Source organism: Rhinoraja longicauda, chromosome 40 (genome assembly GCF_053455715.1).
Source record: "Rhinoraja longicauda isolate Sanriku21f chromosome 40, sRhiLon1.1, whole genome shotgun sequence".
NCBI lineage: Eukaryota > Metazoa > Chordata > Chondrichthyes > Rajiformes > Arhynchobatidae > Rhinoraja > Rhinoraja longicauda.
In genome coordinates, this window is record NC_135992.1 from 14,535,244 (window position 1) to 14,549,797 (window position 14,554).

The 14,554-nt window shown below is 43.5% G+C and overlaps 1 protein-coding gene across 4 annotated transcripts in view; it reads right to left on the bottom strand.

Moving 5' to 3' along the window:
* Positions 1-2,061: 2,061 nt before the first annotated feature.
* LOC144611427 (carnitine O-palmitoyltransferase 1, liver isoform-like) overlaps positions 2,062-14,554 on the bottom strand; it is a 79,973-nt gene continuing 67,480 nt past the window's right edge. For all 4 annotated transcript variants that reach the window (XM_078430506.1, XM_078430507.1, XM_078430508.1 and 1 more), the window contains exons 15-19: positions 12,341-12,475; positions 9,647-9,799; positions 8,533-8,646; positions 6,890-6,982; positions 2,062-5,733 (exon numbers count right to left, since the gene is read on the bottom strand). In XM_078430506.1, the coding sequence (XP_078286632.1) occupies positions 5,650-5,733; positions 6,890-6,982; positions 8,533-8,646; positions 9,647-9,799; positions 12,341-12,475 (579 nt within the window). In that variant the 3' untranslated portion in view covers positions 2,062-5,649. The remainder of the gene's footprint in view (positions 5,734-6,889; positions 6,983-8,532; positions 8,647-9,646; positions 9,800-12,340; positions 12,476-14,554) is intronic.

Genomic DNA, 14,554 nt, shown 5'->3' on the forward strand with positions numbered 1-14,554 from the left:
TGGCCATTTCATCAGCTGAGCTTTAATATTACTTGCTGAAACAGAGCAATAATGGGCAAGGATGGGTTTCATAGCCGAGCCCGTCTTTCATGAGGGCACATGCGATTTCCAGTGGCAATCACTGATAATCCTAAACCGAAGATAGACACAAAAACGCTGGAGTAACTCAGCGGGACAGGAAGCACCTCTGGAGAAAACGAACAGGGTGACATTTCGGGTCGAGACCCTTCTTCAGACCCGAAAAGTCACCCTGTTCCTTTTCTCCAGAGATGCTGCCTGACCCGCTGAGTTACTCCAGGTTTTTGTGTCTATCTTTGGTTTAAACCAGCATCTGCAGTTCCTTCCTACGCGTAATACTAAACCATCAGGTTAGGCTTCTAGCACAGGGAGTGCCCACAGCTTACATCAACTCATAGGGGAGTGATATCCCCAGGCTAGTCCATGTCAAATTCCACACTCCTAATTAGCTGAGGAATAGAAAGTGTGTTTTTTTTAAAACTTGTATGATTGTGTAGCAGCTTTTGGTAATATAAACCGTTTAAAGTTAACAATGGAGGTATAGTGTTCAGTCTGCCTCAACAGGTACGGTCAGAAGTGCTCCTGAAACAGGCGCAGGCCCAGCAAATGGAGACTGGGGTCGTGGCTCCCAGCTTAGCATTGTCCTATCTACGTCACCTTCCTTTGGGTGGAGTTTGCGATTGTCCATACAACTCTCCATGGTGTATCGGTACACAGTAGAAACACCTGCCGCCGTTGACCAAGAACCACCGGCAGTGTTAACCAGAGTGCAAGTCTTTCCAACAGGGAGGATGTCTGAACACATGCTGGCGGAGGTATTGTGCTGCGCAAGCAGACACTGTGGGTTCTCTGCACACACGCAACTACCGTGCTTCAGGCTGCACGCTGTGTACCTGTGGTTACCCACTGGGGAAGAGACACGCTTTGGTGACATGGGCCGACATCTAGCTTAAACTAAGTTAGGTGTTCTCCAAAAATGCGAAAAGTTGCAAATGGTTAAGGTCAGTAGCCGTTATTGACACAAATTGAAAGGTAGAAAATACCCGTAGCAGGGAGGCAGAGAAGAGGGGCTGAAGTATCTCAACACTTCGAACCAACAATGTGGCCCTTTGGTTGCAGCACTCTTTGGCAGCATGACAGAACTCCTCTGCAATTTGATCAAACCGGTTCTCAGCGGTTCCCTACACCAGCTCAATGTTTCACCCACAAGTTTAAATTATGCTAGGAATGGGCAGACCAACACACCCAGAAGGCAGGAGGTGGTTTTGTTGCAATTAAAGCTGAGCGAATTACCATGATACTGCACTTAGCTCACAAGTGTAGTCCCAGTCTAATTCCAGTTCACTCTTAACAAAACCTGTGTGATGTGCAGTAATTCAGAGCAAAGCTTGGAATCAGACTACTCTTTGGTTCCCAGATCAGACATTACACACAAGATGATTAAATGGCTTAACCTGAAAAATAAACCCGCCGTGCCAAATATTCTCCTATAACTTTACCTCTCTTTGGTCACGTCAGAACATTGATCAGCATTTAAAAGTGGAAAACACCACAACTGATAATAAATTCCCTCTTGCACCCCCATTAATAATTTGTAATGAGTTAAAGCTATTCCTGTCGCCAAGTTCCCAACTAGCTGCAAGGGGCTGGAGATCCTGCAGGGAGAACTGCATCCTGACTGTTTTCGGTTTCCCTGCTGTCTGCAGAAGCCAGGTGTGCGGTGGAATTTCCCCCAGCAGCCTGGGGCTTCAATAACACGTGGGAAGCTCACTCTATCCAAGGCTTGATAGGCACCCCATTCACCACTGTGAACTCGCACTTGCTCCCTCACCAGTGCATGCATGGTGTCCGCTGTACGAAGCATCAACAGAAAGCAATCTAGTAACTATCCGCGGCCTGCTCCCTCCTCACCAGTGCAGTGTCTGGGGTGGAAACCATCAACAGAAAGCAATCGATTTATTCACAAAATGCTGGAGTAACTCAGCAGGTCAGGCAGCATCTCGGGAGAGAAGGAATGGGTGACGTTTCGGGTCGAGACCCTTCTTCATTCCTTCTCTCCCGAGATGCTGCCTGACCTGCTGAGTTACTCCAGCATTTTGTGAATAAATCGACTTGTACCAGCATCTGCAGTTATTTTCTTATACTAACAGAAAGCAATCCATGGCTTCGTCATCAGCAGGGGCAACAAGCACGTGGGGAGTGGCACCACCTCTACATTCTCCTTGCCATGGGCTACAAGATCAGTGTCCCTTCATTGTCACTGTGATTAGATCCTGGAACTTCCTACTGAGTGCCGTCGTCATGCGCTACAGCAGTTCGAGGTGGCGCCTCACAGCCATCTCAAGGGAAGTTAAGGGTGGCTTTAGTAGTTACCCTATCCTCCACACAGTAATTAAAACACTATCTTCCTACCAGAGCATTGCACTCTCAAAATCTGCTGATGCTGGGCGCGCAATATGAAGATAAATACCCCTTAACACACATCCTTTCGCAGCTGAGTAGGGACTGGCAAAACTGTCACTACTCTTGGTGGCATGGCCTTAAACAACTGCAGCAACAAGGGAAGGTTGTTGACCAGCTCATTGCCTGAGCGGTGCTGGAGGCACAGGTGGGTGGGGAGGGAAGATGGGAGATAAATTCTTATCCTGAATAAAGCAAGAGACAATTCTACAAACTCAACAGTAAGAAAGAAATGAAGAAAAATGTGACATAACTGTGTGCTGGGTGCGGTACATCTTCCTAAAGGCAAAATGAAAATAAAAGTGGAGAAAAGAATCCTTATTGAAACTAATCTCTCACATTTATTCTGCCTATTGAATGCTCCCTTCCATTCCTTCCAGGAAACAGGATCTCAGCTCTGCTTTTGGTCAACTATAAAGGAGTTTGTTTTTTGCAAATATAGTTGCTATAAATGTGATTGTCATTTAATTATAATTAAAATCATCTTTTAATTCCACACGTATTGAGCTATCTTGTGTATTTAAGGCCTTGTGGATGCGGCTTCCTGTTTGGTGCTGAGCTCCTGCCAGACCCGGCCCAGTGTCTCACAGGAATGCCCTTTACAGAATTACTCATGTAGTGAAACATTTACAAACACAGTACAAATCGCATGGTGTTACAGCCAGCCTCAAACACCTGGTTAGCCAGTCATTCACGTCTGCTCAACACATTGCCCGTCCTTCCATGCAGGCAAGATTAGGTCCATGAGGTCAACAAAGAGCTAGGTTGGAATTTTTTCCAACCTTTCAAGAAATTGGGGTAAATAATATCTACCTTAAAGGAAATCAAAATGGTTAAGTGCTTTTGTAAAACATATATTTACAATTTGGGTCAACAGAAAGGAAATCTCCTCAAACATATTTAGGTTGTTGCTACATTGTAGGTATAGATGTATAGATACTTCACTAGGACCGCCCACCCTGCCAAACTATTGATTTGCCTCATCTGTTCCATCCTATCCCTTTCAGAACTCACTCCTCCTGCCCCACATCACAGCTCCGTTGAACTTTACTTCAATTGCATCTCGCCTTGCATCAGTCTAATGCAATGAATGTCCCCAGATTGTGTGAAAAGTGAGGACTGGCCATGTGGAGAAAAGGAGTGTTGGCTAACCAGAGGTCCAGTTTAATGCAAACAAGTCAGTTACATTTTTTTTTTTAAACAACTTGCATTTAAGGCACCAGCTTCAATAGACAGGGCTTGAATTTAACAGCTTATAAAACACACAGACTTGCGGAAAATAATGGCACAGAATGTTTTATCAAAACCCATAATAATACAGAAGATTCAAAATAAAAACACAGCAATACCCAGGAGACCAAATAGGGCTTCATATTTAATGGTAGGTTTGACACAGGAATAACACAACACAGGTTGGTTCTCTTTCCACCCCCCTGGGACTGATGCACCATTCCGACTCCTCAGCGTAGTTATATTCAGAGCTGGGCTCGATCACTGTCTAACCATTAAGCTGCCGATCTGCCTCGTGTTTTTGACAAGTAAATGGATTCTTCACCTCAAACTGAACCCGTACATAATTTAGGCTTTTAACAAAGACTTTCAGAGGACAGCATGGCTGAATCTAAACTAGCTTAAGGAATGACCAAGCAAGCACTCTTTTCTTTCACCTGTGATGGCACAGATTCAGTGCATTGAACAAACACACAGATGAATACAAGGCATGCATGCATTCAGCGGATAAATGTTGGAAGGCAATATTGCAGCTGTATAAAACTACGTGCAGGTCTGATCGCTGTATTCCAGGAAGGATGTGGCAGCTGTCGGAGAAGGTGCAGAGGAGGTTCACCAGGAAGTTGCATGGATTAGAAAGTATTAGCTCCAAGAAGAGTTTGGGCAAATTGGAATTGTTTTCTCTGGAATGTCGATAGCTGAGGGATGTCCTGATGGAAGTTGATAGAATTATGAGGGGCACAGATAAGGAAGGTTGTCAGAGCCCTTTTCTTGGGGTGGAAACATCAAATACTAGTGGACATAGGTTTAAGGTGAGAGGGGGAAAGGTGAATAGACATTTGCGAGGCAGTTGTGTGTTTTATTTTACACATGGAGGTTAGTGGTTGGCTGGGATGTATTGCGTGGGGGGGATGGTAGAACGTTTATGAGGCATTTTAATGCTCTCCCAGCTCCCAACGTAGGGAATAGAAAGGTACCCTCTACCCCTGGCCTTAGGAGGTGAGATGCCTCAGCTGTGCAAGAAGATTGGATTCGTTGGATTGACATCATGGTCAGCGCGGACACGGTGGGTCCGAAAGGCTTGTTCCTCTGCTATACTCTGCCCTGTTCTATCAATATCCATGAGCAGTTATTTCAAAGTAAAAAATGGATCAAACTGCTAAAACTTTTTTTAAAATCTGCCACTGCTTATAAAATTGAATTGCAATACCACCCCAAGTACCATCAGAGGGGTGGGATGCTCTGCAGCCATACTTGAAAAAGTCTGGTCAACCAGGTACGGAGTGTGGACAGCAATGGTCCCTCTCCACCAGGCTTCAAATTGACACTATCCCCTCAATAATGATTCGAGGATAAAGTGACCATACGCTTCTCGGTCCCAAGAGCCAACTAAACAGAAATCTGCAGCCTACTCTTACCCATGTTATTTGATCTTCTAGACCGGGCCCAGTCAATCTCACTCAATTTTTGATTGTCCCCGATACTGATGTCCTTTCAATCCCGAGGGCAACTGATGGGAATTCCCCGCAGTGCTGCTATAAATCGCAATGTTAACGACAGATGGGCATGCAGTCAAACTAGCACAAACTCTGCAGATTAACACAGAATGTGTGGACGGGTAAACATGTAATAAGCCTGTCTCTTTCTCGGAAGGAGAAAAAAAAAAGAATTTTAGTTATTAAGTTCAAGCCCTGCCTCTTACACACACCAGAATTCCAACGTAAGTCCCTTTCCTTTGCATTGTTGTTGCCTTTTGTTCTTTTAATTTAAAAATTAGCCCCCATGACACAATGAATAAATAAAGGTGACACAAAAACAAAACAGTGCATACGCACGCCAAGTCCTTTGGAAGACGGACGCTCAAACAACTTTAGATGCGCAAGATTCTCATTGTTGTGTTTTTCTCCCTTTTGCTGTGTCAGGCTGGTGGCATAACTACATTTAGGCCTTTTTCCCATCCAAATTGAAGAGTGTCAGGATGTCTAACATTGCTTGGATGATGTTTTTGCCAAAACGATGAGCGTCCTTTTAGAAAGTAAGAAGAAAATATTTAATCAGTGTCGTTTCAGCACTGCATGCCTTGCCTCCTTTATACCTTTCCCCAAGTTTAATTCAGTTATTTCACTCACTGCGGACGTGATTTTCCTACACCCGTGTCTAATTACTTAAAGCTTATGCATTGATCCTCTGTTGCTTTACTGAGAACATCAGTTTGGAATTAAAACGCCTTCATATTCTAGCCCAAAGTGGACTCCGAAAGATGAAAAAAAAAGTCCAGAATACATTGGAAATACTTAACAAGTCAAGTGGCAACGATGGAGTGTAAAATAGTTTATCGGAAGTTCACTTCTAAGCTGTGGTGCATCTCTCTCTTCCCTTTGAATCGCAAAATCACAGCGTGATTACAGCACAGTAAGAGGCCATTCCGCCCAAGTCACTAGTTTCTCTATATAATATGGGCAAGAAGGAACTGCAGACACTGGTTGAAACCGAAGGTAGACCCAAAAAGCTGGAGTAACTCAGCAGGACAGGCAGCATCTCTGGAAAGAAGGAATGGGTGACGTTTCAGGTCAAGGCCCTTCTTCAGACTGACCCGAAACGTCACCCATTCCTTCTCTCCAGAGATGCTGCCTGTCCCGCTGAGTTACTCCAGCATTTTGTGTCTATCTTCTCTATATAAGATACTCCAGTCCCACTCTCCTGTCCTCTTCTTGACCTTAGAATTATTTTGAAACTTATCCAGCTCCGCACTGCATTGACTTATCCAGTTCCGCACTGCATTGACTATGCCTTCTCTACTTTCTCCTGCAGACGCTACTTGGTAAAAAAAATTTTTAATGCTTTCTTTCTTCGATCTACCTGGAAGTCTAGACATCATGGTACTGTAACATCTCCAGCGTTTCTTAACTCTACACATATAGATTCACTCCTTGATCTTTCCAGCATTGTAACACTTTGATGCTGGAAATCTGAACAAAAAAACAAAACACTGGGATACTTAGCAAGTCACCCTAAAGAGGCATAGTAACAAGAAATAAATGAAAACACCAGGACCATACAAGTTGTACAAGGAATGCATCCCTTTAACACGCTGTAACAAAAAAAGACTGATGAAAGTATAACCCTTCAGCCTGAACCAGTAAATCCAGGGAAAGACAAGGAATGAGTGTTGCAATTTTACCGTGAAGGGGCTGGAGACTTTGCAGGAGATGTGGAAGTTGATGAGGTAGTCTCCAACGATGATGTAAGAAACACCATAACCATCATCTGCAACCTGAAAAGAGAGACGGCGTTTCAGTTGCAAGGTTACTAGCCCAGACACACGTTCTCGTCCGTGGATTCATAAATAATTCATGGATGAACCTTCACCTCCCCCTCAATGCCTCCATCCTTGATTAACCTACGCCCGACAGTGGCTTGGAGGTTAATGGCAACATGCTGTCTGTTGCTGTGCAGGCACAAGGGTGACCGTCCCTCTCCACTCCCTCAATGCTACCTTTGCTGCCATTGTACAGTACTGTGACTGCCATGGCTCTTGAAACGCCGACTAACTTCCAGTGCAGCAATAGCATCGTCGTATGGGCGGCACAGTGGCGCAGGGGCAGAGCTGCTGCCTAACAGCCCCAGAGACCCAGGTTCAATCCTGACTATGGGTGCTGTCTGTACATTCTTCCCTGTGATTGCATGGTGTTTTTTTGCGTGTGTTCCTCCCACACGTGCAGGATTGTAGGTTAATTTGCTTCAGTAAAATATGGAAAATTGTCCCTAGGATAATGCTTGTGCATGGGGGTGATCTCTGATCAACTTGGGATTGAGCGGCTGTAGAGGTTGTTTCCATGCTTCCATGTTTACATCTCGAAAGTCTAAAACTGTGTGCTCTGCATCAAGATCCCATCAACACCATTGATGTCTGGTCCATTAACAGTGGCGCGAAGTCATAACCGTAGAATTAGGCTACTCGACCTATCAAGTCTACTCTGCCATTCAATCATGGCTGATCTATCTCTCCCTCCTAACCCCATTCTCCTGCCTTCTCCCCATAACCAGTGGTGTGCACACTGTCACAGCGCCACTTTTAATGTATTTTTGCCCAATCTCCCGAATATTTTCAGAATTATGGATTGACATGAACATAACACAACGACAGGAACAAATGTTCAGCACACCCAAAAGAATGACATCCTACTTCTAGACTTTCACTCTAATCGAGTGGTATTAAATGTTCATTGGTGCACCAGCCAGATTGCAATTTAACTCCAAAGAACCTAACATTTTTTGTTATGAAAGCTGTGGTTGTTTCCAAATAACTTTCAAATGAAGTCATACATATTTGAATATAATTTCATACTGTGTTTTTAAAGTTGAAGACAAGACTTGGAATCAAGTATTTTTGGCTGTGGAAATGTTATGCTCCTAGTCTTATAAGTGCCCCTTCCTGAAATAGTTAACTGTTTGAATTGTAGAAAATTACAATACAGATGCTCCCCGACTAACGATGCTTCAACGTACAATATTTTGACTTTACAATGGTGCAAACGCTGGGCAACGGCAGTGACCCGCAGCTCGCTTCTGGCCATGTGATCGGAAGTATTTAAATGCATTTTGACGTACGATATTTTCGTTTCACGATGGGTTTATCAGAACATAACCCCCATTGTAAGTTGAGGAGCATCTGTACTCGGTAAGCCCATTCAGTCTTTGTTTGCTGTTGTAGTGCAAATCCAAGTTTGCTATTGTGTGCCCCTGTGGTAGAGCTGTTGTGTCCCCAGAGAGGGAATACAAACTTAAATGCAACAGTATAATAATGAATGACAAAATACTCACTGGGCCAAACCCTCCTCCAATGGAGACGTACTCTGGATGATTCACAAGGTCGAACAGCTCAATCTGCTGGATGGGTGTCTGACTCGTTGAGAGGCACCATGGCTCTGAAAGAACCTGAAACAAAAATTCACTTCTGGTTTTACACCTGACCTTCTACTGGATGTGTACGAAGGAACTGCAGATGCTAATTTAAACTGAAGACAGACACAAATTGCTGGAGTAACTCTGCGGGACAGGCAACATCTCTGGAGAGAAGGAATGGGTGACGTTTCGGGTCGAGACCCTTCTTCAGTCTGAAGAAAGGTCTCGACCCGAAACCTCACCCATTCCTTCTCTCCAGAGATGCTGCCCGTTGTGCTGAGTTACTCCAGCATTTTAGATCTGACCTTCTACTGGATTTCAGTTTAGGACTCGAGGTAAAATCAACCAAGACCATTCACTGATCAAAAGGTATTCGACACACCATACTCTAATCAAGACACTTCAAGTTTGCATATACATTTGCTTATGCTTTCCATTAATTTCAAAACAGTGACAAAAAGACCCACCCACCTTGTAAATGTTTCTTGGTTTTGACAGGCAAAACTGGTTTATTAATTTTTAGGATGGTGACACAATTGGCAAGGCTAATATTTATTGTCCATCACTAACTGCTCTGATGGTGAATCTCATGAATTCTCAGCCCAGATAGTTGTGGAGGTCAACTCATTAGTACTTAAAGTGGAAGCGCAAAATTTCCAAAAGATTGGGGATCGGACACAGAAAGGGAATTGAGGCCAGTGTAGACCATCTGTGGCCATGTTGAATGGGAAGGGGCCTTGCGGGGCCAGTTGGCCTACCTCTGCTCCCCTTTCCTTGCCTCCTTGAGCCAATGCTTTTTGTTTCTCTCCGAACGGAAACTCCGTTGCCACTAGGCCTGTTAAATGGCTGAGTGATGTGGGCGAGGAGCTCAGAGAATCTCTCTCTTCTGATTAATGATTGCTCTCTCCCGAGAGTTTGATAAGGGTTCGGATAACAACTTACTGATGGGAAGAAAATATATCATGCTCAATTTAACTGCTCCCCCATTGTTACTTTTCTCAACCGGGTGATGTTGTAGTTGACAATCCTTTACCTCTTGAAGGAAGGGCGAGTTGACTCCTAGGTACTTTGATACCACATAGAGGCAGAAGAGATGCCGATCGACACCACATCCGGACATAGCAAGACGGCTGATGTGTTGGTGATTTTTGGCTGCAATACGGAATAGATTTAGGCACTCTTCATTCTGTGGAACGATAGAAAGAATATACTGAAACTTTATCAAGTATTTTAAAGGAACAAAAAATAACTTTATTGTAATGTTACTCCAGAGGCAAAGAATTTCCTTGTCCCAATTTTCTGTATTCTGTGACTTCACTAAAGTGAGGAAATCACTTTACTAAAGGATACAAAGTGCTGGAGTAACTCAGTGGGTCAGGCAGCATCTCTGGAGAACATCGATGGATGATGTATTGGGTAAGAACCCTTCTTTGGACTAAGGATGGATCGTCCCAAAACTTCACCTATCCATGTTCTTCAGAGATCCTGTCTGACCTGCTGAGTTACTCCAGCACTGTGTCCTTTTGTGTAAACCTGCAGTTCTTTGTTTCTACAAAGTCACTTCATTGACTGTGAATGAAGTGCCAATTCATTCACTTGTCACTTCTTCGCTACAGGCATTCTCAGATGTACATGAAATGCACCATGAGATGTATATGAAATCTTTCACCCTTCACCTTAAATCTATGTCCTCTGGTTCTCGATTCTCCCACTCTGGGCAAGAGACTCTGTGCATCTAATTGATCGGTTCCTTTCATGATTTTATACATGTAGTAAGTAATTCAAGTAATTATATTAAGTAATTAGACTTTTTTCAAAATTTAAGTCAACCATGCCAAAAGAATTCAATGCTCCAACAAACTCCTGCAATTCTTACTTAAAGACAGATTGCAATTGATGACCCCTCAACATGAGTGATAGAGTGAAACAGCGTGGAAACAGGCCCTTCGGCCCCACTTGTCCACACCAGCTAACATGTCCCAGCTACACTAGTCCCACCTGCCCGCGTTTGGTCCACATCCCTCTAAACCTGTCCTATCCATGTACCTGTGTAACTGTTTTATAAACGTTGCGATAGTCTCTGCCTCAACTACCTCCTCTGGCAACTTGTTCCATACACCCACCACCCTTTGTGTGAAAAAGTTATCCCTCAGGTTTCTATTAAATCTTTTCCCCTTCACCTTTAACCTCTGTCCTCTGGTCCTTGATGCACCTACCTGGGCAAGAGGCTTTGTGCATGAGGAGGAAAAAGACTTCTGTTATTCAAACAAATGTGAGTCACCAGGTAGATTGGAGGCGACAGTTTGACGGTCAGGTAAACGTGGGAATTTTGCAATGTTTCTGAAGACGGTGTAATCTCTTAGCCAGGTGCTAGTTTCACAAAAAAGTAACTTGTATCTACCTGACACAGCATTGTCGTGGTCATTGTCGTAGGGTAAAATAAAATTTTGCCGATCTGTGACAGTCACCGGCAGTCGCCTTAAAAATCGCGTAACTGGGACTGGCCCTTTAGTTTATCTTTAGCGGATGTTTATGTAATTTTTTTTATGTAGATGAGTGTTTTGTTGCTTTTTTTGGTATGCCTGTATGGCAAATCAAATTCCTTGTATGTTGCAAAACATACTTGGCTAATAAATTACGATTATGATTGATTAGTAGGACTAGATGTTACAATCCCTAAGGTTTGCACTACAATTGACATTATGACACAATTAAAATTATGTCGCACATCCAAGATGTCCTCATCCTTTAGGGAACGGGGGTTCCCCTCTCCATCATTGATGAGGCCCTCACTCATGTCTCCTCGGTACACTCCACTCTTGCTCCCCCATCGCAACATAGACAGAGTCCCCCTAGTCCTTATCTTTCGCCCCATCAGTCGTTGCATACAACACATAATCCTCCGAAATTTTCACCACCTCCAACGGGATCCCAACACTAGTCACATCTTCCCATCTCCACCCCTTTCCACATTCTGCAGAGACCGTTCCCTCCACAATTCCTTGGTTAACTCATCCCTTCCCACCCAAACCACCCCCTTCCCAGGTACCTTCCCCTACAACCGCAGGAGATGCAAAACCTGCCCCCATACCACCTCCCTCGACTCTGTCCATGGACCCCAGCAGTCCTTTCAGGTTAGGCAAAGGTTCACTTGCACCTCCATCGACCTCATCTACTGTATCTGTTGTTCACGATGCGGACTCTTATACATCGGTGAGACCAAACGTAGACTGGGTGATCATTTCGCTGAACACCTTCACGCCGTCTGCCTGTACCTACCTGATCTCCCGGTTGCTAAACATTTTAATTCTCCTTCCCATTCCCGCACTGACCTTTCTGTCCTAGGTCTCCTCCGTTGTCAGAGTGAGGCTAAACACATATTGGAGGAACTGCATCTCATATTTCGCTTGGGCAGCTTACAGCCCAGAGGTCCAAGTCGCACCAGTTTCTCATTATCACCCAATAAACAGCCTGTTTCCTTTATCTTCACAACTTTTTGCATATCTTTCATTCATTACTCTTTATCTCTCTACATCAAAGTCTATATCTCTCGTTTCCCTTTTCCCTAGGAAAGGGTCTCGACCTGAAACATCACCCATTCCTTCTCTCCAGAGATGCTGCCTGTCCCGCCGAGTTACTCCAGCTTTTTGTGTCTTAATTTACAAGAGAAACCGTACTCTCTCTTGCCCTTGCATACACCCCAGAGAGCTCAGTGACCCCTCCTCACCGAATGCTTTTTGCCTTCCAGTGCTGTCACAAAATTGCATGTTTCAACGGTGCACGAGCGCACGGTCTCAGTCCTCCCTTCACGGAACAACCGAGTCATTGAAGATTCATAGGTTAGACAGAATGTACCTTTGTCCTGCAAACAAGGTTGCAAAAAAAACCATATAGTGTTAACACAGTATCCCCTCTCTTATGTAAACCAACTATTTCCAAAACAAAATGTTATATATTTACTAGCAATGGTTGGAAAAGTACAAGCAGGAAATAAATCAGGAGAAAATGTTAAGAGAGCTTATAAATGATCCATTCTACATTTTCCTTGAGCTTCGTCCCCTTTGATCTCTCTTTTTCACACCTTACCTTTCCATATCTCTATGGCTCCCTCTCCCCTGACTCTCAGTCTGAAGGGTCTCGACCCCAAACGTCACCCATTCCTTCTCTCCAGAGATGCTGCCTATCCTGCTGAGTTATTCCAGCATTTTGCGTCTATCTTACATTATTCAACATGGTAAAGAATCATTCTAGTGCAATTTTACATTTCTTAAAACACAGGAGTCTGTATTGACCTATGCAGGCTCCATGTTCAGTAGTCATGTTGTCAATTTGCAAGGTTCCTGATTCAGGTGCATCACAGGCCATTCTGGCCCCATAGCAGGAGCAGGGGCTGGAAACTGGAAGTGGCCTGAGCTAATTCTGCTACCACCATCATCTGTTCTACAAGTGATGGCTCTCACTGATTGTCGCCGGAAGCTTGCGTCCTTGTCAGGACGGACGGTGACAGTGATGTAACATTTGAAATATGGATGAAGACAGGCCATTCTAGACAAGTGAACTTAACCAAACACTGCACAAAGATTTAACTCAATTACATTAGAACTCACAAGATGACAGGAGTCAACTAACGCAGGTTTCACACGGAAGGCATAGATCAGAGTACAATGGGCTAAGTACCATGTTACTCTATGTAGGGGAAAGATTTATTTGCTTTACATTCATATGAAAAAGGCTGTAATGTTAATAACAAAGCACAGAATTGAAAAGGAGAGGAGAAACTTAAAGAAAGCACAGGAAAGGGCCCATCGGCTCACAATATTTGTGCCGAACATGATGCCAGGTTAGACTGATCTCATCTGCATGTACATGATCTCTGCACTCCCATGTGCCTATCCAAAAGCCTCTTAAACACCATTATCGTATCAGGAGTCTGAAAAAGGGTTCCGACCCGAAACGTTGCCTTTTCTCCAGATTCATCCTTGGCCCCAAGTTACTCCAGCATTTTTCGTCCATCCACAGAATTGAAAAGATATAGAATGAGAAAGAGCGTACCATAGGAGACAAAATAGGAATTCGAGGAGGAGTTCATTACAAATGAGTAAAGGCACAAAGAGAGCAAGGCAAACAAAGGGTATGAGAAAGAAGAGATGGCCAAGAGTGGAGTAAAACAATTAAAAGAAACAGGGAAATGCAAGGAATACAAATAGATAGAGAAAAGGCAGCTAAGAGAGGAAATATCAAGAAGTGCAGTTCAGAGAAATATTGGTTAGGGAGAGAAAAAAACATTTTGAAACACGGAAAGATGTTCCGTAAACTTTGAGTGAACAAAGAGCAATATTAGCAGATAACAGCAAAATTATGCAGAGCTGGGCCTCTTCACAAGTTTTTCTTTAACCACTAATTCCCCGCAGAAAACCAAAGAGTATGCTGCAGGCAAGAATCTAAGTGTGAGATTCCAATAGTTTCCACAGAGAATAATGGAAACTGGAGAGGCACTGAATCGAGAAATTTGATACAACTTCAAAAATTACTGTTATGTTAAAATGCAATAATCACATAATATTGCTTAAGTTTGGGTTTTATTTGTTAAAAAGCAGTTTACATCTGGAAATATTAACATCTAACAGCACGTTGGAACCATAAACAGGAGCAGATGGTTCATGTATGATAAATGTCCTGCAGACCTTTGCAAACTGTGATCAGTTCTAAACAATTTAATGTAAAAAATATATAATTTATTTTGTATAGAACAAAACGGCACTTGGTAGTGGGCTTCTATTTGAAATTTAATCAAGGAGTGCAGATGGAAAACTGTTTCTTATTGACGTTTTGTGATAATTTGGCACTCTTGACAGCATTTCATTTTTTTGGTGCAGTGCAGAGGGCAAAGCCAAGTGTATAACAAAATGAAAAATTAACAGCAGGCAGTCAAAGAAATGGT